The sequence below is a fragment of the Scyliorhinus canicula genome, chromosome 6 (genome assembly GCF_902713615.1).
Source record: "Scyliorhinus canicula chromosome 6, sScyCan1.1, whole genome shotgun sequence".
In the NCBI taxonomy this organism is placed as follows: domain Eukaryota; kingdom Metazoa; phylum Chordata; class Chondrichthyes; order Carcharhiniformes; family Scyliorhinidae; genus Scyliorhinus; species Scyliorhinus canicula.
The window spans coordinates 103,655,243-103,680,647 of NC_052151.1; the positions used below are offsets into that span (position 1 = coordinate 103,655,243).

A 25,405-nucleotide genomic window follows, 5' to 3' on the forward strand; every position below is an offset into this window, starting at 1 on the left:
ATTGTGCAGTATAGAATACGAGAGACACGATTCTCAATGGGTTGGATTTTAGGTAGAATGGAGTAGAGGAGTCCAGCAAGAAGGGCAGTTGAGAAATCTACAAGAAATATAAATATAGGAAAGTGTTTCAGCTGCTCAGAAGGTAGCTTAAGGGTGGAGGCAAATTATGTTGGGTGAAGCTGGAAATAAATAGGATTTGGTATTTGAAGCTCAGCTTGGTGGGTGTTGAAATATTATCCTGCAGGCCAATGTTGCAGTGCTTCAGAGTCAGTGAGCTTTTGCATTGGGAGGTAAATGTAATGGGGCAGTCTATCCCAATCCCACAGAGATTGCTGAAGTTTCCAAAGAAATTCAGACTTCCAGTTAATAACTGGAATGGATGATGTGACAAGATTTAATAACTTAAAACTTTAATTGTAACAAATGAATAAAAGCATTATTGACAACTTATTATTTTTCTTTTAGTGGGCAAGCTATATTTTAAACTGCAGAAAGAAACATTCCTCTTTTATACTCATCACACTCTCCACAAAAATAAGAGTCCTTAAAAAAGACAGTCAACAAATGCTTCTGGTTTCTAATCTTTTAGCACATCTGTGGTTCACAAAGGCACTGTACATGCTCAAGTGAAGTTACCTCCGTCAGGTCGGAGTATCACGAGTGGACTATTGAAACCACAACTTGTGCACTTTAAACCTGCTAAGAGAAGGTCTAAACTTCCTGGAGATCTGAGAGATATGGGACCCCTTTGGAAAGGTATGGTACCCTTTTGGATATGGTCCCTGGATGCACTTTTGTCAGGCACCTTTTGTGAGAGGTAACTTGACATTTGGGATAGTTAAAAAAGAATATGCATAAAAAGTGTACAAACATATGGGATCTGAACTGCCGTGCTCACTGGCACTGTCATGGTATTCCCAGCCATTTAAATATTTAAAAAATGCCTGGAGTGTCAATAAAATTGGTGCTTGCTATTTCACTTTGTCCATTGATACAAACATGTCAATTATTACTGAATTAGTGCTGCATGACTGATTTGACAATCTATCATTATTATAATGGGGTACCTATTGGTTAACAGTTTGACTGACAGTTCCAAGTGCTTGTATAAAGTCTTCGAATTGTGGCTGTATACAATTACTTTGTTTGTAAGAGATTAAAGGAATTTAAATGTAGCGAATGGGTTTTTGCTTCACAAGAGCTTTTCTGGAAATAGTGAATTAATCAAAAGACATTTAACTCTTATTTATCTCAGTGTGGGGTATGAGGTCTGTCTGTGGCAGATACTGGGTTAGATGGTATTGAGATTTAAAGGCATGTGATGGTGGGTGGAGGGCATGGTCTGGCAGAGAGGGAATGAGGGACTATGGACGGGGATGGAGAGTTAGCAAGGGGAGTACAAGGGACCATAGGGGATGTGCAGAGTTGCATAGGTTGGCATGAAGGACCATGGGGAGGTGGTAAGAACCTCCGGTGCCATGTCTTGGTTCAGATCAGGAATGGGATGTGTGTGGAGGTGATGGGCAGGGTTTTCATATTTTATCCCTTCTATCCATACCTTCGGCAAACAGCCGAGTATAGAGGCTTCCTTTTTGCCCGGTCCACCTCTATACCAGACAGCCTCTCTGACTTCTTCCAGCCATGGCAGCCATGACTCCCATTTTCACTCGCCTCCCAAAAACAAAAATCCAAACTTCTGTGGCACTTTCTCCCGTGCTGGCTTTACAGAGCCAGGAGTTGTCCTGATTCAACGCTTCCAACCTGGAGTGAAAATTCAGAATCTGCCCATTGTGAACTCGGAAGCTGCTGCAACAGTTTCCAACCATGAACACCTTACACCATCAGCCCCATAATACAATATAATAATAATTTTTATTAGTGTCACAAGTAAGCTTACATTAACACTGGAATTTCAGTTACTGTGAAATTCCCCTCGTCGCCACACTCCAGCACCTGTTCGGGTACACGAAGGGGGAATTCAGAATATCCAATTTCCCCTAACAAGCACGTCTTTCGGGGCTTGTGGGAGAAAACCAGAGCACCCGGAGGAAACCCACGCAGACACAGGGTGAGCGTGCAGACTCCACACAAACAGTGACCCAAGCCGGGAATCGAACCTGGGATCCTGGATTTGTGAAGCAACAGTGCTAACCACTGTGCTACCGTGCCACCCTTTGATGTTTACCACTCCCAGAGCAGTTGTCAAGCAGACTTCGAACAGGTCACATGGACCCCTCTGTTTTGCCTTAAATTAAAGACTTAGTTTCAAAACATAATCTTACAAACTACAGAATTACAAGAAGTCCTCCTAATGTTAGGTTTGAGAAAAGTTTGAGTAATTTATGACTATGCCAGAAAACAGTCACACTCATGGAGTTGAGGACAATGGTCAGGAAATGAAGCTAGATGTTGCTAGAAGCTGGTCTATGCATAAGCTGCATATATGGATTACCACAGCAGAGGGCATTTAGTAAGCAGTAAAAGGAAGGTGAAACAATTGGTACGTTAGCATATAGCAGTGAAGACTTTGCCGGAGAGAAAAAGCAAAAGAGAGCAGCCCTGGTTGGATGGAATATAAAGGAAGATGGTGGCTGATTGCATTGAATGCCATAGAAAGGTCAAGGAGGGTTAAAGTCACAGTCACAAAGGTTGTTCTTGCTGATTTTAATCATGGCGGGTCGCATCAGGGGATGGGAATGAAGTGAAGAATTATGGGAAAGGTGAGCCCGGTGAAAACAGTATCGGCTAACACCTCAGTGAACGAAGAAATAGAATTATCAACTTGTCGTTGAAAAGGATAAGGGCTTGAGATAGGGCTCGTCAGGAAGAGAAAAAAAAGAAAAAATAAGATCTTTATTGTCACAAGTAGGCTTACATTAACACTGAAATGAAGTTACTGTGAAAAGCCCTGAGTCGCCACATTACGGCACCTGTTCGGGTACACAGAGGGAGAATTCAGAATTCTCAGCTGGTACAGGAATTGTACCCGCACTGCTGGCCTTGTTCTGCATTACAAACCAGCTGTCTATCCCACTAAGCTAAACCAGCCCCTGGGTGATGAAAGATAAGGAAATAGTACCTGATCAAGAAAAGCCACTCTCGAATGTCGTCGTGACTTTGTCATAACTTGCCAGGCTGGTATATATATGGTTTGGGCCAGATGCTCGCTCTACACCTTACCTGGTTTCAATCCCCATCAAGTTGAAATTGGGGAAAAGTTGGGCTTTGTCTAAAACAATGGTAGGTCCAATTCACCCCCGCCCCCTCAACCCAGCGTCCCCCAGTTAATTTAACTTGCCAATGGGAACTTCTGTGAGCATGAGGGGGAGGGGTTAAGATTAGGACCTGCATCATCATTAAATAGAGTAAGAAGCATTAGAATGACAAGAAAATTATGAAACAATTTGTTTAAAGCTGATTACTGTCTCTCTGGGGAAAAACATGTGTGTATCATACATTTAGTCTTTTTGCTTGAGAAATGCTTAAATACATTAAAGATAGATGAGCAAAATAAAACTGTGTGCACCACAACATTAACCTAAAATATTTCTGACATTAACTTGGGACTACAGAAACAACTTGGGACTACAAAAACAACTCACATTTATCATTCTTACAATACATACCAATATAAAACTTTCGTATTTCTACTGATAATACCTTTATTCAGGCAAATTTAACATGAAAATTCTGTTCACAAATTGCCTCGTAAGATACACTGCCACAAGACGCGAGATAATTACCGCTTGTCTACAGTTGTCAGCTAACTGGAGACAGAATGCACTGAGACACAAATACACCTTCCGACCTTGACATTGCATCCATCTTTGCTTGGAGCAATCCAGATCTAAAATATAAGTGACACACTGTAACATGGGCACAGATGGGCAGAAATCTGCCACGTCCACTAAAATAGACCATCTTACTGCTTTATGGTTCAAAATGATGAACCATCACAAATTACTGAAGCAGATGGTCTAATGCCTGAAACAAAAAGGAAACATTGCTAAATTACACTTTCAGCCTCTTCGTGATGAGAATCGGACCATGCTCGCAATACAATTTTAAAAGAATCAACTAAAAAAGTTTTGCGGAATTTGACCTTTGAAACAAATGGCAAATAATCACAAATTCCTCTCAAATTACTGAATTTGTTGCACAACTCTCGAGAAAATGTGAATGCCTGTTGCACCTATTGATTCACGAGATGATGGGCTCACTTCCCTCACTTCCTGATGAAGGATTGAGTTCAAGAAACAGTCTTGATCGCCAATTCCCCTTGAATGTGACTTCCATGAGATTTAAATGAGTTGCAGGAAGCTTTACTGATCAATCAAGGAGCAATACTTACAGCATTCTCACCCTCTCTCCCACATACACCATGTTTTTTACGATGTTACAACAAAATTTACTAATGCAAATAAACTGATAACAATGGATATCAGCAATTCAATTTGTGATTTTCTTTTGCACAAATCGAGGCTGATTAAAATGTGGCAGCATCAAATTTAATAAGCTGGCAGGCAAAAATCAAGAACTGTGTCGACAAAGTGGAGGATTCAGACCATATTAATCGCTGAATGGAAAAACACTGAAGTCAACAAATTACTCCTCATTAATACTTTGATCAAACGACAAGCAAATGCCACTAAAAATTAATGTTACATGGAATCTAAATGTAAACCTCAAAGGCAGGCCAAGCAAAATTTAATAGATACTGCATGATTTCTAATGGAGACACTTACATGAGATAAGGTCACATAGTTTGCATTCATCAACATTCTTCTCCCTCCACTTGTTCTCGACCTGTTAATTTCCCCCATAATTAGTAAGAAGCCGCTTGCATGGTAACTGATTCAAAGTCTTTGGAGAACTTAAGTTACCTTCTAATTAATTTGAAAACCTTCAAGCTTATTACTTCAATAAGATCAGGAGGAATGAAAATAACATGGCAGTAGAGGAGAAAGGTTCCATCAATAGAGAGCATATCTGGAACATTCAGCCCCTCAGTTTACAAAATCTCCTTTGCTAACTATATATTATTTCTGTATACATTGGGCTGGATTCCCCGATGCCGCAGCCGCGTGTTTCTCACGGCGCACCGTTCGCTGGTGGCAGGATTCTCTACTCGCTCTGCTTTTCAATGTGATTGCCCTTTGAAGCCATTCCATTCCCATGCCACCGGGAAATCCTTAGGCAGGAGTGCGCTGCCAGTGGGAAAAGAGAATTACGCCCATTGTCTAACCGAGTAAATTAACCTCTTGGCAGCAACATTGACTGAATATCACTTGTAAATGGAGAGCTATAATGTAGTCAGCAGCTTGCCAATCTTGGCTAATAAATTTACCTGATTGGAGCACCTTTAGCCTGTGCAGGTCTCAGCATGACAGTTATTGTGGTTGCTGTTTCATTAAGAATTGCATCTTCATAGTCAGGTAAAGTGGGAGCTGTTGAAATTTAATTAGAAAAATAAAAATTACATGGAAATAATCTTATTCCATAAAACAAATTCTAAGCACTGTCTGTATGATGTACATTAATGTGAAAGGTTTTGGAAAGCAAAAAACAAGCAAATTTCAATAGTTCTGCTCAAAGTCCTAGAAGATAAAAATATGTTGAAATCGAGTGTTTAATATTGTAAGCATACATTTTCTCGAGGGGAAGGAGGGAAAAAAATCCTCTTTACATTCTATCATCATAAAGCAGCTGGGTAAGTACATGAAAGCTGCTTGGGAAAATAACTGCAATCTTCTTCCCACTGGGAAAATTAGCCTTTGTTCGGTGCTCCCCCCCAAGCACAACTAACATTAAGGACTTGTCACATATTGGAATTGTGACATGTCATTGGGACATCGTTTTACTTTACAACTCCTAAAAATAAATTAAATCCGTTATGAAATAATTTTGCACAATGGAGAAAAGATGGTTTCATATGTTAAAATATGGTAAAATATTGAATGCACAAAGCATATTAAGTGGTTACGGGGCTGCAGACTTTCAAAGAATCCAATGTAAGCTACCATATGTCCTCCTACTTTTTAATGCTCTTTTCTCTTGCCATTCAGAACTATGTAAATGAAATGGATAAAAGATGATGCAATTATTTCAACATATATTTTATAAACTGCATAGAAAAGTATAGTTTCACTTTTATCCTGCATTGAATTATATGAAGGAAAATATGGATGCAGATTAATCAAAAGTAATTTGTAAACAGTTATATCTCCTTTTTGCCCCAGGCATCCTTTAAAAATCAGGACACAGTAATTGTGTCTTTGAAGGACTATAGCCCACCTCAAATTCATTGAAATTAATCAATGTTTTATTCAGAAAGAAAGGTTGCTTTAATAGTTTTAAATTTGTAAATTGGAAATTGGATGTGCATTCAAGAGAATTTGGTTATTTTGATCAAAGCATCTGCTTCACTAAGGACATGATACTTTTTTTGAATAGAGAGCGCGCCTATGAACCTCATGTTGCAGAGCCTTTGGACTTCACTGATTTTTCTTAATCAATTTTTTTGCAAAAAACAAGCTCATTAATTATATTATCTTTTAATTCTGATGTTGCATATCCTGAATGTTACGCGACTCTACAAACACTGGAGAAGCAGCGATTTAATGTTAAAAATATATTAAGATATGTTTCCAAGTGTCATACACTTTTTGCTGGGTAAAAAGGAAAACAATAAAATGCAGCAAAACAGTTATTTTAAGAAAAACAGGGAATAATCTTTCAAAATATGTTCCAATATAAAGTTTATGACACTGTTACGTTTGAACTAACTCTTTAATTTGGAGTAAAATGGTGGAATGAAGGGCGTCATGTGAATAGCTTTAAATCCTGCATGACACAAGCTTGGATAGCGTGATTGCTAGAGGAGGACCTGGTTCTCTTACAGAGCAGATGATGCAAGATATTCACACCAGTAGACAATGGCCAGAACATCAATGCTAAATTTAGGTACGATGATGTGGAGATGCCGGCGTTGGACTGGGGTGAGCACAGTAAGATGTCTTACAACACCAGGTTAAAGTCCAACAGGTTTGATTCAAACACGAGCTTTCGGAGCGCAGCTCCTTCCTCAGGTGAAGTATGGCTCCTCTCCACTTCTCAGAGGTGTGAGAAATGTCAGGTTTTATAAGTGGTTATACTCTTCAGTCTGTCTTTAATTCAAATAGAAAGCAGTTGGGGGGGGGGGGGGGGGGGGGTGCAGGTGGTGGTGAAGCGGTTAGAAGAGAATAAATCTGCATTTCTGAACATAATTCCCATGTGATGCTAATTGGTTATTGGAAATAGTCCATTGGAATCCATTGTAGTATCAGGTTGCAGTTCTGCCCAAGCTATTCTTTAACCTCACGGATATCAAGATCTCCAAGAATATGAGGGAGAGAAGGGAAAGAGATAGAGGAGGTGGTGAGTGGAGAAGAGGAGTGGGGGCGCGACGGGGAAGGGGGAGCGATGGCAAGGGGGCACAGCAGTTAGCATTTCCAGCCTTGGGTGACTTTGTGGAGTCTGCATGTTCTCCTCGTGTCCACGTGGATTTCTTCTGGGGGCTCCGGTTTCCACCCACAGTCCAAAGACATGCAGGACTATGTGGATTGGTCATGCTAATTGCCCCTAAGCTTTAAAGGTTAGGTGGGCGTCCAGGACTACAGGGATGCGGCGGGGGATTGGGCCGGGTAGGGTCCTGTTGCGGAGGGTTTATGCAATCTCGATGGGCTGAATAGCCTCCTTCTGCACTGTAGGATTCTATTCTATGGCTCCAAGAGAAGGCAACCCCAATTGCCTGGGGCAATTTGCCTGTAGGGATGCACAGTGACGGGGAGGGGAGGTGAGCGACTGGGAGGGGGGGGGGGGGGGGGGGGGGGCGAGCGATGGGGAGGGGGGCGAGCGACGGGGAGGGGGGCGAGCGACTGGGAGGGGGGGGAGAGCGACGGGGTAGGGGGAGAGGGAGAGCGACGGGGAGAGAGGAAGAGCGACGGGGAGAGAGGGAGAGCGACGGGGAGAGAGGGAGAGCGACGGGGAGGGGGGGAGAGCGACGGGGAGGGGGGAGAGCGACGGGGAGGGGGGGAGAGCGACGGGACGGGGAGGGAGGAGAGCGAAAGGACGGGGGGGGGAAGAGCGTCGGGGAGGGGGGGTGCGAGCGACGGGGAGGGGGGGGCGAGGGACGGGGAGTGAGCGATGGGGAGGGGGGCGAGTGACTGGGAGGGGGCGAGCGACGGGAGGGGGAAGAGCGACGGGGACGGGGAGGGAGGAGAGCGAAAGGACGGGGAGGGGGGGGGAAGAGCGACGGGGAGGGGGCGAGCGGCGGGGAGGGGGCGAGCGGCGGGGAGGGGGCGAGCGGCGGGGAGGGGGCGAGCGGCGGGGAGGGAGGTGAGCGACTGGGAGGGAGGTGAGCGACTGGGAGGGAGGTGAGCGACTGGGAGGGAGGTGAGCGACTGGGAGGGAGGTGAGCGACTGGGAGGGAGGTGAGCGACTGGGAGGGAGGTGAGCGACTGGGAGGGAGGTGAGCGACTGGGAGGGAGGTGAGCGACTGGGAGGGAGGTGAGCGACTGGGAGGGAGGTGAGCGACTGGGAGGGAGGTGAGCGACTGGGAGGGAGGTGAGCGACTGGGAGGGAGGTGAGCGACTGGGAGAGAGGTGAGCGATGTGGAGGGGGGCGCGTGACAGGGAGGAAGTCGGGCGATGGGGAGCGGGTGAGCGACAGGGAGGGGGTGAGCGACGGGGAGGGGGTGAGCGACGGGGAGGGGGCGAGCGACAGGTAAGGGGAGAGCGACAGGGAGGGGGCGAGTTGGGTGGGCGTGGGCGGGACAGGGAGCCGAACAGGGCAAAGGGAGAATAGGGGAGGGGGGGGGGAAGAGAGAGAGAGAGAGAATAGGAGAATTAAAGAGAGGTGTTGAGAGAGTGGGGGAGAGAGAGAGTGGGGGAGAGGGAGAGTGGGGGAGAGGGAGAGTGGGAGTGGAGAGAAAGAGGTGGGGAGAGAGAGTGGCAGAGGGCGATCGTAGATCATAGAATTAACAGTGCAGAAGGAAGCCATTCAGCCCATTCAGTCTGCACCAGCCCTTGGAAAGAGCACACTACTTAAGCCCAAGCCTCCATCCTATCCCCTTTATCCCCGTAACTCAGTAAATCCACCTTACTTTTTTGGACACTAAGGGCAATTTAGAATGGTCAATCTACCTAACCTGCAAATCTCTGGACTGTTGGAGGAAACCGGAGCACCCGGCGGAAACCCACGCACACACGGGGAGAATGTGCAGACTCCGCACAGACAGTGACCCAAGCCGGGAATCGAACATGGGACCCTGAAGCTATGAAGCAACTGTGCTAACCACTATGCTACCATGATGAGAGCAGCCAGCTCCCATCATTTACTGCATAGGTTGGTGGAAGCTCATGCTCAGATTAAAGAAATCGGGCGCAATTCTCCCAAAGGGAGACAAACAGCCGACGCCGGAGTGAAACCCGGAGTGTTTCACTGCGGCGTTGGAGGCCGCTCCTCGGCCCCTATTCTCCCCACCCCGCAGGGCTAGGAGCGGCGGCGGGTGAATTTTGCGCGCCGGGCTTGACCTTGCGTCAAAGCGGCGGGGCCGGAATGGCGCGGCCGGCGGCGCCTAAGTGACATCAGCAGCGCATGCGCAGGTTGGCCGGTGCCAACCCGCGCATGCGCGGTTGACGTCTTCCCCTCCGCTGCCCCGCAAGACATGGCGGATTGATCTTGTGGGGCGGCGGAGGGAAGAGAGTGCGTCTTTTAGAGACGCTGGCCCGACGATCGGTGGGCACCGATCCCGGGCCAGACACCTCCCGAGCTCGGGTTCGGCAGGCCGCCCGGCCCATCCGGGCCGGAGAATCGCCGGTCGCCGTTAGAAACGGTGAGCGGCGATTCTCCGAGTGGCCTGTCGCGACACACCATTTTGGGGTGGGTGGGAGAATCACGTGGGGGTGCCAGGGCGGTGTGGCGTGATTCGCCCAGCCCTCCCGCGATTCTCCCACCCGGCGTAGGAGTCGGAGAATCGCGCCCATCATGTTGGTGAGGATTTCATTGAGGCTGGAAGTTTTGTCTAGCTTTGTCTAGAAGGAGGCATCTCCATGGTAACGCACACTGTGAAATTCATTTTGAGGTTTAAAAATTATCTGCCCAGAAAACAAAAATGGAAACAAACCTTTTGGAACTGAGAATTGCCTTGGAATGGTTCCTGGAGAGAATGAAATGTCCACATAGGGGACTGTGTAAAGTAGAACTATTGAGGGAGATTTCGATCATTTTAAAAGTTAAATGGAAAATGTTTAGAGTACAAGTTGCATACTGAAATAGTGTTAAGTTAATGTCGCTTTTTGTTTGTTTGTCACAGTAGAAGTCTTAAAATGTGAAGTAGTGTCATGTGATCTTTCCAGTCAGTCACTGAAAATTCAAATATCTTTTTGAAAGTTGTCGGTCCCCTGAACAGGTTTATGGCAACGGTCAACTGTATATACACAGAATGAAATGTTGGAAAGCATCAAATGACAAATACATTGGCAACTTAAGAAGAGTTGAGTGGTGAATATAGCTAACTGTCATTTTCAAGTATTGTTGAATTTTTAAAAATTCTATAAAAAGGAAATGTAACCTAAATATGGACTCTAAATGTTGTGTCTGTACTTAGCTGGTCATTACTTGAAGACACTTCCACTTTGATCTGTTCAAAATATTATACCTAAGCCAACTTCTAGCAAGCACTGTTATTTTTGTTTCAGTTTTGATAAAAATCTACTTACCAGAAATATTAGTTGTAACGTTAACCACCGTAGCTGGGCCAAATCCCTTCACTGTACTAGCTTTAATTAAGAACCGGTAGGTTGTCCCAGGATTCAGATGCGAGAAAACATGGTGTGTACTATTACACATTTTTGACACCACTCGAACAGGCCCAGCCACTTGGACAGCAGGGTCAAAAGATTTGATGCTGTTGTAACTGACCTGCCAAACATTAAAGAAATAAAATAATTAAAAAGTTTTCTACTCTACAAAATCTTAAATACAAAATGGTGATAGGTTATTACTGATCTTTAACATCTTAGAATTGATCTAACTGGTGAAAAGGTCACAATACTTGATGAAACAATGAACAGGTTGATGATGCCTTTTGAAAGTCCATACACAAAATGCCACTCAATAGGCTTGTTAGCAAAGCAGAAGACTAAAGAATAAAAGCACAGCAGTTACGTGGATAAGAAGCTAGCTAAAAATCAAAAAGCAGATTTGCGGTAAATGGACTGGAGGAAAACAAAGTGTGGAGTTCTAGGGTAAGCATTAGGCTGACTGCTCCTTTTGATGTACAAGAACCACCTTAGTTAAAACTCAGAAATGTAGTTAACCTTAAGGAGGGTAGTACCAGACTTGAGGAGTAGCGAGAGTCCGGTAAAAGGGCAGTACAGATTAAATTTAACACAAAAATTAATCAAGAACAGGTGAGGCAATAGAAACGCAATATCATTAAAATCTGAGTAAAGTCATTTTGTTTCAGCAATGGTATCTGGAAACACTGCAAATAGCACGTTTGGATTTCACTCTCTACTTTAAGCAAGGACTTTCTCCTGGGTCATGCCCCTGCTCCTTCACAGAAGTAAGCAGCATAGAGACAAAGTTTGAGAAAAATTAAATGAAGAAAATAAGTACCCCAACTACTAACAGCTTTGAAATGTGAAAGAGTTCAATTTTCATTTTTATTCCCCGAATGGCAGATCATCCACTTGATTGTCGTTTACTGAAATGAATGGAATGAAAATCAAATAGACTCTACAGTGAGTGGATGAACAGCTCCATCATAAGCCGAAGTCAAAAATTGCCCCAGTGAGAGGTAGACCAGATGGGAGATCAACAGGCATTATTCGGTTGATGCAAGGGTTTGGGGCTGTTAATTGGTCACCTTACACCAAGTATGCTTTGAGAATACAGTTTCTTCCCTTCTGTGTTTTGAGCTACCTGGACTCCTCTCTGGATAATCAGCCTTATCTAAATACATTTCCCACACTGCTTCTCTGCGTAAAACAATAAACTGAATAATGGTGAAATAACAAGTATCAGATAACTCGATGCATAACCAAGAGTAACAATATTTCACTAAAACATTAAACACAACACTTTCCTTATAGAACTTCCAAAAATATTGAAAAAAGGAGGGATTGAACAAACTGTAACAAAAATAATAGACAAAAATATTTTAGATGGAATCCTAGAATTCCTACAGTGCAGAAGGAGGCCGTCTAGTCTGTACCGACCCTCTGAAGGAACACCCCTCCCAGGCCCATTCCCCCACCCTATCCCTGTTACCCCACCTAACCTTTGGACACTAAGGGGCAATTTAGCATGGCCAATCCACCTAACCTGCACATCTTTGGACTATGGGAGGAAACCGGAGCACCCAGAGGAAACCCATGCAGACACTGGGAGAAAGTGCAAACTCCACACAGTCACCCAAGGTCGGAATCAAACCCAGGTCTTTGACGCTGTCCCTGGCAGCCGTGCTAACCACTGTGACAACGAATTGTGGTACATTAACAGGGAGAATATTAACAACTATAGGGAATGAAGTATATTAGTCAGAACCTGGTAGAGGGAAAATTGGCACCCAATTAAAATAATAGTACATGAAAATCGCTTATTGTCACGAGTAGGCTTCAATTAAGTTACTGTGAAAAGCCCCTAGTCGCCACATTCCGGCGCCTGTCCGGGGAGGCTGGTACGGGAATCGAACCGTGCTGCTGGCCTGCTTTAAAAGCCAGCGATTTAGCCCAGTGAGCTAAACCAGCCCCTATTACATAGTAATCATTTTGCTTATGGGATGACAAAAATCCCCATTTGGATGTGGTAGATGATTGAATAAGCATGAATTTGGGATTTTTCCAATGAAGTGGTGCATCATGGAATCACCCAACCTTTATCAAGCTGCATGTTTTAAGTTTCAAGATTGTTCGCAGGAAAGAAAAATACTAGAGTGGATGTGCTAGTAAATGTGACCTTTTGGTCAGGCCAGGAAGTTGATGACATGCCAATAGGCCATCCATGATAAGCTAAGGAATGTGATCTTTGGGTCAGGGTCAGGATACAGTAAGTTGATGAATGATCTATGAGCTATGCGATAAAAGTAATTGTCTGACTTCAGGCCAGGCTAAGGCATGCAGAAGACTGGGCACTGTTGTAAAAAGTCAAGATAGATAAGCAAAGTTTGTGCTTTGGAATAAACTGTGGACATTGTTTATAGTAAAGGGCAGGTCATTCCATGATTATTTTGTAAACTCATCCATAATTGCAGATGTACCGAGCTAGTTGTCCACGATAAGTGCATTGCGAGTTAATGATGAGGTATCACAAAGATGGTGTCAATGATTGTTGGAAACTGTGTATCATTGAATTGCCTCTTGAGGGCATTCTGAGAAGCGTTCCTCTGTATGCATAGTTGTATTGATGAAACTGCTGCTTCCTTTATGTTCAGTGTCATTAGATACTCCAAAACAGAAATTTAATTGAAACTAGAATCACTGTTTCTTCACTGTCGTTGGGTCAAAATGCTGGAACTCTCTCCCAAATAGCACTGCGGGTTTACCTGCATGACATGGGCTGCAGCAGTTCAAGAGGAAATAGCTCACCATCACCTTTCTGAGGGCAAATCAGAGAGGGGCAACAAATGCTGGCCTAGCAGTGCAACCCACATCCTGTGAAATACATATATTTTTTTAAATGCTTTCCAACTTTCAGCTGATACTTGAAATGATTAACCCTTGCAGACAATGAACTATTCCCTTCAGGAACCTTTATAGACAAAAGAAATATCACTAGAAATGCTTGTTCCGAGATGATTATTGTTACAAAAACTCACGTTAAAAAGTACCTCATCATCAATAATGCAATGCAGATTAGGCAAAATAACTCAGATTCATTACTTGTTTTTTAAAAAATGTATCCATTCAGATCCAGAGATTCCTTCCTGTAGCACCTGAAGACTATTGCAAGCAAAATAGAAATGCAAAGATGATAAGCCATTGATATGAAATGAAACATTCATATGTTCGTTACATCATCTTGGAACCTCTAGGACATAGCCAGAGATGGACTTGGGCTTCCAGGTACAGGACACGAATAGACATGAAACTGAGACAGTGCAGGGAAGTGCCCCACACCATTCTGCTTCAGTTTCCTCTCGTTGAGGCATAAGGTGGCCAGCCTTGGTCGTTTCTCCAAAGAATCTTGTACCTTGGCATTCAACACATATGGGCTGAAGGGGTCAGCTGGCAAAGCAAGGAAAACCTGAGAAGGAAACTGAAAACTTCCTTTGTAGTCTCCCTTTGGCTTTTTTGGCCTGGAGGCATTCTGGCAGCTGTGCACAATCAAAAGCCAGAACACCCCAAGGCTGTTAAGCCAGTGGCCAAGCTGCAGTTCTCCAAATTATCTACATTCATCTGTCCCCCAACTCACCTTTTTATAGGTCTAGCCCCTACTGATGGACAGCCTTTCTGGGGAGTGTGGATGGACCATGTAATGAAACCAGGCTTCAATGGATTGGGAGCTGAGGTCTGGACAGATGATCAGCACTTTGTGTAAGTTATTCCTGTCCATTGCCCAGCAGGGAGGGTAGAAATGTCTCATTAGTCATGAGAGTAATCAAATCTATTACCTTATATTGTATGATAACACCATTTGCTTCCACTGGCTCTTTCCATTGTAGAAAGATTTTGTCCTCAAATGGCGTTCCTTTTAATGAATCACTTGGTACAGGACCAGGAACTGCAATTCAAAAAAACATAAATATCATCATTAAATAAACGGCATCAATGAAAAAGAAAACATTCTGTATTACTGCTTCTTAAGGATCAGTCAATTTAAAAAAATTCCATTGTAATTGAATTATCCAATGATATTCAAAATTAGATTGTACACTTGCTAATACGGATGCAACAGTTGGCAGCTGCCTGTAAGGCAAATGGATTAACATTTACTTTGTGTATGTTAAAATGCCGATGGTATCCCAAAACCTCCAGCTGAATACAACAGTTTGTCATCCTTCTGTCACAATAAAGCTGGACTTCAACAGAAAGTTTGGCAGGAAATCACAGAATGTGTATGGTGCAGGAGCATCCACTTTGGCCCATTATGTCTGCACCAGCTCTTTAAATGAGCAATTCACCTAGTTCCATTCTCCCACCTTCTCCCCGTAACCTTGCACATTCTTCCTTTAAAGGTAACAGTCCAATTTCCCTTTGAATGCCTCAATTGGACCTGCCTCCACCACATTCTCCGGCAGAGCATTCCAGATTGGAATCACTCACTGTGTGAAAACATTATCGCCCATATCACTGATGATTCTTTTACTGATTACTTTAAAACTGTGCCATCTCGTTCTCAATCCTTTCATGAACAGGAACAGTTTCTCCCTATCTAATCTGTCCCAGTCCCCTATGATTGTGAATATAGACTGGGTACATACACAGCAATGAATGGCTTACCTTCTGTCCTTTCAAAACTTCTCCTTAATCCATCAGGCACAAGTTAACTCATCTTCACAAATCTTAGCCATTAGAAAATTAGAAATTCAGAACCACCCAAGCCTTCTACTGAACAGCTTATATTTATATAGCTCCATTAACGCAATGAAAGGTCTCAAGGTGTTCCACAGGACCATTATATTTTAAAAAATAAATTTAGAGTACCCAATTCTTTTTTTTTCCAAATTAAGGAGCAATTTTAGCGCGGCCATTCCACCTACCCTGCACATCTTTGGGTTGTGGGGCTGAGACCCATGAAAACATGGGGAGAATATGCAAACTTCACATGGACAGTGACCCGGGGCAGGGATCGAATCCGGGTCCTTAGCGCCGTGAGGTATCCATAGCAGCATTATAAAACAAAGAGTGACACCAAGCCACATAAGGAGATTATATTAGGTCAGATGACTAAAAGCTTGGTCAAAGAAGGAGACTCCAAGGGGGACTTTGGGGCCAAGGCAACTGGTATGGCCATCGGTGGTGGAGGAATTATAATCGGCAATACACGAGTGGTCCGAATTAGAGCAGTGCAGTTATCTTGGGTGGGGGGGGGCTGGGGTTGAGGACATTACAGATGGAGATGGACAAGATCACAGAGTAATTTAAAATCAAGGGTGAAAATATTTAAAAACCAAAGTATTCCTTGTCCGGGAGCCAGAGTACTTGGGTACTGGGATGATAGGGGAATGGGACCTGCTGCAAGTTAAGATATGCAAAATAAACTGAAATTACTATCGACACTACCACTGAAGGACACACTGTGGCTGCAGGATGTACAATCCACACGCTTGTGACCTCTACCACCACACTGAACAACAGCAATGTCATACGAATATCATCACTTCCATGTCATGCATCATACTGACGTGGACAAATTGCCATTCTAATGTCATTACCACAATGAAGCAATCATCATTTCAAGGAGGTGCACCCCTATCAGTTTTCAGGGCAACCAGGGTCCCTGGCGCTGTGAGGCAGAAGTGCTAACCACTGTGCCACCATGTTTGTTTAGTTCTCCAGCACCACAGCCTCCACTGGACTTGGCACCTACTCATCCATGATTTCTATTACCCTCCTCATTGGAATCCTATTATCTGACATTTTTGGAAGAAGGGACCCGATGGTTTTAGAGGTGAACTTGCCACTTTTATAAATGTAGCACAAAATAATCTTTCACAATGGTGTGTGAATGACTGGCAAACTTCCTGTAAAGAGAATACAGCGTAGTCAGCCATGCTACCTCCCAGTGGCAGGGACCCTGGTTCAATTACGGCCTCGGATAACTGCCTGTGTGGAGTTTGCACTTACTCCGTGTCTGCGTGGGTTTCTTCCGAGTGCTCCAGTTTCGTCTCACAGTCTAAACATGTGCAGGTTTGGTGGGGCTATGGGATTATGGGGTTACCAGGATAGGGCGGGGGGCAGTGGATCTCCATCAGAGGGTGGGTATATGAGCTTAATGACCTCCTTCTGCACTGCAGGAATTCTATGAATTTTAAACACTATGATCACAATATTACTGGTTTCAATAGTGTAGAAAGCATGCCGGTGTAATAAATGGCCACCACACCTTAATTCTTCTCGCCCGCAATGCTGCCACCACTAATTTTGCAGGTCCTGGCATACCTACCAGCCAATATCTTATCAGAGCAGATGAATTGATGTGTTTCCTATTCCTGGAACTATGCTGATGAACTGACTGTCTAAAATTGGATGCAAGCAGATAGACCTTAATTTCACTCTGTCTAAACCCATTAACTGTTTCTCTGGGAAATAATATTGGAAATATATCCACAATAGGTAGTTTTTCCTTTATCATATGAACCGTTTTACATCCGTTTGTCCCAGTTCATTTTCAGCACGCAGTTAATATTTGGATTAGCTTTAACTTTCCTTCGCTCCATAAGTGAGTGATTTTTGCTTTCCTGGTTAAAACAACAACTGTATTCGCTGATCCAAAATAAATTAACAAGTAACCATTTATTTTATTAGAGAGGTATGCATTTTAATCCAATGATAGCTCAATAATATTATTTCAACATGTTTTCCATCAGAGCTACCAGGGCAAAGGGGACTTCAGTGCATCTTATTCTGTCATGGGAACCACCATACTAAATCTCTCCCACAGTGCACCCATCTCTGGGAACACAAGATTTGGCTCCAAACAATCATTCCAAGTAAAACAAACAGGCTTTTTTTTTATTAAAAAGCAATAAAGTACTTAAACTGCTTGGACTAAAAAAAAAAGAGTGGAAGTATTACTGTTCATTATGCTAGTCATTAGCTGCCTTGGGAAAAAACTACATTAAAGGAATCATCCTTCTAATTTATCTACAATCATATAGTCAAGATCATGTGAGAAGGGGTAGAACGTCTCCCCTCTTCCCCCAATACTTATTTGACTGCCACAGTTTTTTAAAATCTATTCTGGCTAATTCAGAGACTGGTTAACTGTTTGAGCGCAGTGACTGTAAAAGAAGCACAGAGACAGGTTTTCTTGACTTTTTTTTCCAAATGGAAAACGGTTTAATGGATTGGATTGAATTTAATTTGTTTATTGTCATGTGCACCAAAGTACAGTGAAAAGTATTTTTCTGCGAGCAGCTCAATAGATCATGCAGTACATGAAAAGAAAAGGAAATAAAAGAAAATACATAATAGGGAAACACACGGTACACAATGTAACTACATAACACTGGCATCAGGTGAAGCAAATAGGGGTGTAGTGTTAATCAGGTCAGTCCAAAAGAGGGTGATTTAGGAGTCTGGAAGCAGGGAAGAAGCTGTTTTTGAATCTGTTCGTGCGTGTTCTCAGACTTTTGTATCTCCTGGCCAATGGGAGAAGTTGGAAGAGTGAGTAAGCCAGGTGGGAAGGGTCTTTGATTATGCTGCACATTTTCCCCAGGCAGAGGGAGGTGTAGATGGAGTCAATGGATGGGTGCAGGTTTATGCAGGAAGTGTTGTTGTTTATTCTTAATGATTGCGGTCTGTGGGTTAGAACATCAAGGATCCAGTTGCAGAGTGGGGAGCCAAGTCCTCAGTTTTGGAGCTTTGATATGAGCTTGGCCGGGATTATGAAGGCGGAGCTGTAGTCAATAAATAGGAATCGTTGTCAAGATGCTCTCGGGATAAGTGTAGGGTTAGGGATTTGGCGTCTGTTGTGGACCGCTTGCAGCGGTCTGCAAATTGCAGTGGATCAAGGCGTTCTGGGAATATGGAGGTGATGCGCTTCATGACCAACCTCTCGAAGCACTTCATTACGACTGAAGTCAGGGCCACCGGACGGTAGTCATTGAGGCACGTTGCCTGGTTCTTCTTTGGCACCGGTATGATGGTGGTCTTCTTGAAGCAGGTGGGGAGCTCGGAGTGGAGTAAGGACAGGTTAAAGATGTCCAAGCAGTTAACCCGGCCTCAATAAAATAATTTTTTAAAAGCTCCAACTTCCATGCAGGCGCACACGAAGTTCACACACATACTTTTAAAACAGCAATGAGGAGAATTTTCTCACTGATCATTAGAGTGGACGTCTTGTCTACAGAAGGAAATGGAGACTGAGTGGTTAAATTTATTCAAAGCTGGTTTAGATAGATTTTTGAGAGGCAAGGGAGTCAAGGGTTAGGCTGTAGACAAGGATGTGGAGCTGAGACACATCAATGATTATGGGTGACTTTAATCTGCATATAGATTGGGTGAGTCAAATTAGTCACAGTACAATAGATGAGACATTTCTAGAGGGTATACGGGATTGTTTCCTGGACCAATACTTTGAGGAACCAACAAAAGAATAGGCCATCTTGGACTGGGTGTTGTGAAATGAGAAAGGATTAGTTGGCAATCTAGTTGTGAGAACCAACCTTGGGGATGAGTGACCATAATATGATAGAATACTTTATCAAGTTGGATAGTGAGGTAGTTCATTCTGAGATCAGTCTCCTGAACCTCAACAAAAGTAACTGTGATGGTATGAGGCATGAGCTAGCTATGATGGACTGGAAACCATTACTGAAACGAAGGGCAGTACACAGGAAAAGGCAGGCGTTCAAGGAACAGATAGGTGAACTCACAGTTGTTTATTCCTATTTGGCACAAAAGAGTAGAAAGGGTTCTGTGACCAAACTAAGCCAAAGAGGCATACATAATTAGCAAGAGAAAGCAAATTGACTTGAGGATTGCGAACAGTTTAAAATTCAGCAAAGGCAGACCAAGGGATTGGTTAAGAAGGGAAAAATACAATATGAAAGCAGGGAATAGAAAATCTGACTAAAAATGTTGATAGGTATGTAAAGAGAAAAAGATTTACAAAAACAAATCTAAGCCCCTTCCAGTCAGAAACGGGATAATTCATAATGACGAACAAATAAATGGCTGAGGAACTAAATTTGTACTTTGCTTTAGTCTTCACAAAGGAAGACATGAATAATCTACCGGATGTTCTTAGTAATGCAAGGAGCTGAAGGAAATTAATATTAATATTAGACAAATTATTTTGGGGAAATTAATGGTATTAAAGGCAGATCTATCTCCAGGGCCCGATGATCTTCATCCTGGAGTACTTAAGGAAGTGGCCCTAGAAATAGTAGCTCTGTTGGTAATCAAGTTCCAAAATTCTTTGGACTCTGGAATAGTTCCAACAGATTGAAGGGTAGCTAATAGAATCCTGCCATTCAAATATAGAGGTAGAGAGAAAACAGGAACTATGGACCAGTGAGCCCAATGTTGGCAGTAGGGAAGTTGCGAGAGTCCATTATCATGGATTTCACAGCACAGCATTTGGAAAGCAGTGGTATAATCAGACAAAGTCAACATAGATTTACGAAAGGAAAATCACGTTTGACAAATCTGCTAGAATTCTTTAAAGATATAACTAGTAGACGTGACCAGCGAGAACCGGTGGATGTGGTTTATTTAAATAATCTGCTTTTGACAAAATCTCACGCAACAGATTACTGTGGAAAGTTAAACCACATGGGATTGTGGTTAGTGACAGGATGCAAAAAGTTGGAATAAATAGATCTTTTTCTAATTGGTAGGCAGTGTCTAGTGGGGTACCACAGGGATCTTAGAATCAAATAATTTACAGTGCAGAAGGAGGCCATTTGGCCAAAGGGGTCTGCACCGGCTCTTAAGCCCTCACCGCCACCCTATCCCCATAATTCCACCTAACCGTTCTGGACACCAAGGGCAATTTAGCATAGCAAATCCAGCTAACAAGCACATCTTTGGACTGTGGGAGGAAACCGGAGCACCCAGATGAAACCCACACAGACATGGGGAGAACATGCAGACCCCGCACAGACAGTGACCCAAGCCGGAAATCGAAGCTGGGACCCTGGAGCTGTGATGCAACAGTGCTAACCACTGTGCTACCGTGCCACAGATCTGTGCTAGGACCCCAACTGTTCACATTATATATTTATTATTTGGGTGAGGGAACTAAATGCATGAACTCCAAATTTGCAGATGATAGAACATTCTTGGGAGGGTGAGCTGTGAGGAGGATGCAGAGATGCTTCAGTGGGTTTTGGACAGGTTGAGTGAGTGGACATGTGCATGGCAGATGCAGTATACTGTGGATAAATGTGACGTTATCCACATTGGTAGCAAAAATAGGAAGGAAAAATATTATTTGAATGGGTGCAAATTGAGAGGGGTGTCCTCGTGCATCAATCACTGAAAGTAAGCGCGCAGGCACAGCAAGCAATAAAGAAGGCAAATGGAATGTTGGCTTTCATAGTGAGAGGATTTGAGTATAGGAATAAGGATGTTTTACGGAAATTATATAGGGCGCTGGAGAGGCCATACCTGCAGCATTGTGTGCAGTTTCCATGTCCTTATCTGAGGATGGATGTTCGTGCTGTGGAGGGAGTGCAGCAAAGAATTACCAGGCTTATTCCTGGAATGACGGGATTGTCATATGAGGAAAGACCAAGTCGGATGAGGATTATATTCATTGAAGTTTACAAGAATGAGAAGTGATCTCAGAGAAAATTATAAAATTCTGACAGGATTAGACGGGCTATAGATTCAGAAAGAATGTTTCCGATGGTGGGGGGAGTCCAGAACTAGGAGTCATATTTTGTTCAGACTGAGGGGAGGAGAAATTTCTTCACCCAGAGTGTGGTGAATCTGTGGAATTCACCACCACAGAAAGTTGTTGAGGCCAAAACATTGTGTAATTTCAAGAAGGAATTAGATATGGGGGGGGTTGTTGGGTTACGGGTATAGGGTGGATACGTGGGTTTGAGTAGGGTGATCATGGCTCGGCACAACATTGAGGGCCGAATGGCCTGTTCTGTGCTGTACTGTTCTATGTTCTATATAGCTTTTGGGGCTAAAGGAATCAAGGGATATGGGGGGGGAGGGGGGGGGGGGAAAGGCGGGATCAGGGTACTAAACTTGATGACCAGCGATGATCATAATGAATGGTGGAGCAGGCTCAAAGGGCTTAAACTCACTTAGTCCTGCTGAAATACTGCTTTCTTTTAGCAAGAGGATCACAGGAATTCTCCGAAAACGGAGCTGCCCTGTGTACAAGATATTGTTTCGAAAACGATATTTGCTGACACAGGTTGAACAACAATAACTGATTCTCTGAGCTTTGAGAAACGTTCAATCTTGATTGCTGCATTCAGACTCTTGATGTGGGAAACTGGGATCAAAACCCACTGCTTCTATTTTCTATGTATGTTTTTACCAAATCAACCATGATCTTATTTAATACTGAAGCAACTTTGAAGGGATGAATGGCCTGCTGCCACTCTGAAGTCCTATGTTCGAATGATTTGCAGCCAGTAAATACATAAGCTCACTTTTTATAAAGCATGGGTTCCTACCCAATATTGAATTACATTCAACCAAATGAAGGTAATTATCCCACTTGGCATTTCTAGATCCATGTCCACTGGGAGAAAAGTGAACATTTGTACAAACTTAATTTAAATGGTATATTTTTGTTTCTCACCGATTCCTATGAAAATAAAAAAACCTTCCTCTTCTATTCTCCGTGGACCCTGATTTGCCCATTTGTTTGCTTTTGTCTTTGTTTTACTTACTTTCATTTTTGGAAGCAATTTCTTTGAAGTTATATGCAACCAGCTTAAACTCACTTAGTCCTGCTGAAATACTGCTTTCTTTTAGCAAGAGGATCACAGGAATTCTCCGAAAACGGAGCTGCCCTGTGTACAAGATATTGTTTTGAAAACGATATTTGCTGACACAGGTTGAACAACAATAACTGATTCTCTGAGCTTTGAGAAACGTTCAATCTTGATTGCTGCATTCAGACTCTTGATGTGGGAAACTGGGATCAAAACCCACTGCAGGATTGAATGCCACAATACACTGCTGTATTTTTGATGTGATGTCAAACCAAGATCCAGTCTTTCCATTCAGGGAGTCATAACAAAAGAAACACAATTTTTTTTTTTTTAAACAAGAGTTTTTCTAGTATACTGGCCTCCAATGCTCAATTCAACCCTACCACTCACTTATCAGCATGCCACAAGTGGCACATGTCACGGGTCAGGCATCGCTGTGGGTTGCTTTTTTCAGTGTCGGTGCCTGTTGTCAAACTACTGTAGTCACTGGTTGTCTTAGTGTTGCATGTGGCACATAAGTGTTGTCACCATTAAACTCCATCATTGGCTAGTATTCCTCATGTGCAAGAATCGATATATAGGTCCTATCCTGCCAAGCTTGGAGCAAAGCTTTGGGTGTCCCACTGATCTTCTGCTTCCAGCTAGCTTGCCATGCCGAACATTGAGATAAACAACTGTTTTGCAACCTGCAAATGTGTCTGAACCAATGAAGTCACCGCTACTTGAAGAGTGCCAACATATTTGACAGAGGACTGCTGCAGTCATGAATCCTTTTATGTGATGGTCAGAATGTACCGCCATCAATAAACATGAAAGTTGTTGAGTTTTGTTTCTTGATTGCTGCAAGTTGCCCATGTTTCTCAGCCATGCAAAAAGGTGCTCAGAACACAGACCTCATAAATCTTTTTAAAAAATAAATTTAAAGTACCCAATTCTTTTTTTTCCAATTAAGGGGCAATTTGGCGTGGTCAATACACCTAGCCTGCACATCTTCGGGTTGTGGGGGTGAGACCAACGCAAACACGGGGAGAATACGCAAACTCCACACGGACAGTGAAACAGGGCCAAAATTGAACCCGGGTCCTCAGAGCGTGAGGCAACAGAGCTAACAACTACGCCACCGTGTTGCCATAAACCAACTTCTTCACGCAAGAGTCAGCTTGGATGTTATTCCATGCAAGTTTCGTGAGTCGGTCAAAGAGGCTGCCCTTTTCCCTATTTGTACCTCAGGTTTTACATCAGATTTAGATTGTTTGTCACCGTGAACCTGAGGTAGCGAATTTGCTAATCACTTCCAGTGGTTATTTAACTTGATTACAAGTGGAGATGTGACACCCTGTCTCATGGTTTTCTTGGTGCTTAGTATCAGGATGAATAGGTTACAGCACGGGAAAGACAATTCAGATGTCTATGTAATTGAGTTTTCATGTGAACGACTGGCAGAGCTTCACCAGCATAGAGGTGGAGAGCAGTAGACTGGTTTCTGACATTAAAGATTCCATATACGTGTCAGAAAAAGTTTTCACATAAATTCCTGCTATGGGATCTCAAGCCAAATATATCAGATGCATGTGTGCGTCTGGGCAGAAAGAGTTTAAATTATGCAAAGCATAATTTGAAATGAAAACATATCCCTGTTTTATTATGTATGTAGTCTGAACTGATTCAATATTAGAATGCCATATAAAACTATTTTCAGGCATAAATGGCATATTGGCGATTTTTAACAAACACATATTGGAGGGAAAGAAAGCAATAGATACTGTACAAGCTATTTGGGATATCGTGTTCTAATTTACGCTCATTATAAGAAAAACTGTGATTCTGTAAACTCATTGGTTATGACATATTAGGAGTTGCCATCTTGGATTGGATTGGATTTGTTTATTGTCACGTGTATGAGGTACAGTGAAAAGTATTTTTCTGCAAGCAGCTCAACAGATCATTCAGTACATGGAAGAAAAGAGAATTAAACAAATTCAAGAAAATACATGAGAATACATAATAGGGCAACACACGATATACAATGTAACTACATTAGCATTGGCATTGGTTGAAGCATACAGGGTGTAGTGTTAATGAGGTCAGTCAATAAGAGGGTCATTTAGGAGTCTGGTGACAGTGGGGAAGAAGCTGTTTTTGAGTCTGTTCGTGCGTGTTCTTGTCAGAGGTTGGTGTGTTATTTAAGATAATTTGTTCTGAGAGTATGTTCCTCCCAATGACACAGAAGGCAAAGCAACAGCTGCAGTTTTGGCAAAATCCCCGAATCCCCAACGCTAAGCATTTGTTAGATTTGTCCCTTCTACTGGATTTGCTTCATTATGAGAATGAGAATGCCCTGTAAACAGAGGATGGGGCAAGTTTTGTTTCTAACATCTCGTGCCCTAGGGCCCATTTTTAATCATAAACTCATTAAAGTATTTGCATAAAATTCTTTTGTCTGCTATTTTAACAAAGATATTGACTCACTCAATATATATGGGCCAATCGTTTTGCTAAAACAGCAAAGAAATTTTATATCAATCCACTGAAGTATTTATCACTATTATGCATAGTGTAATTTCAATCCATTAATATTGTTTAGCCTCCAGGATTTGCTTACTTGCGCTTCCTCCTGCCTTAAAACTTTCTTGTCAGGCAAAGTAAGGAACTGCAATTTGTAGCAGAAGAAAACGTGAATAAAATTTTATCTCAAACCTGCCATAAAAAAAAACAGTGGATTCTTTCCAACCGCAAATTCTTGCACCACAGAAGTTGGGCAACATTTTAAATAGTTACCTCAGTGAT

The 25,405-nt window shown here is 42.9% G+C and overlaps 1 protein-coding gene across 8 annotated transcripts in view; it reads right to left on the reverse strand.

Moving 5' to 3' along the window:
* The window catches only part of ptprk (protein tyrosine phosphatase receptor type K), a 740,572-nt gene that overhangs the window by 195,625 nt on the left and 519,542 nt on the right, over window positions 1-25,405 (reverse strand). For all 8 annotated transcript variants that reach the window (XM_038799792.1, XM_038799788.1, XM_038799790.1 and 5 more), the window contains exons 9-11: window positions 14,657-14,766; window positions 10,761-10,962; window positions 5,348-5,447 (exon numbers count right to left, since the gene is read on the reverse strand). In XM_038799792.1, the coding sequence (XP_038655720.1) occupies window positions 5,348-5,447; window positions 10,761-10,962; window positions 14,657-14,766 (412 nt within the window). The remainder of the gene's footprint in view (window positions 1-5,347; window positions 5,448-10,760; window positions 10,963-14,656; window positions 14,767-25,405) is intronic.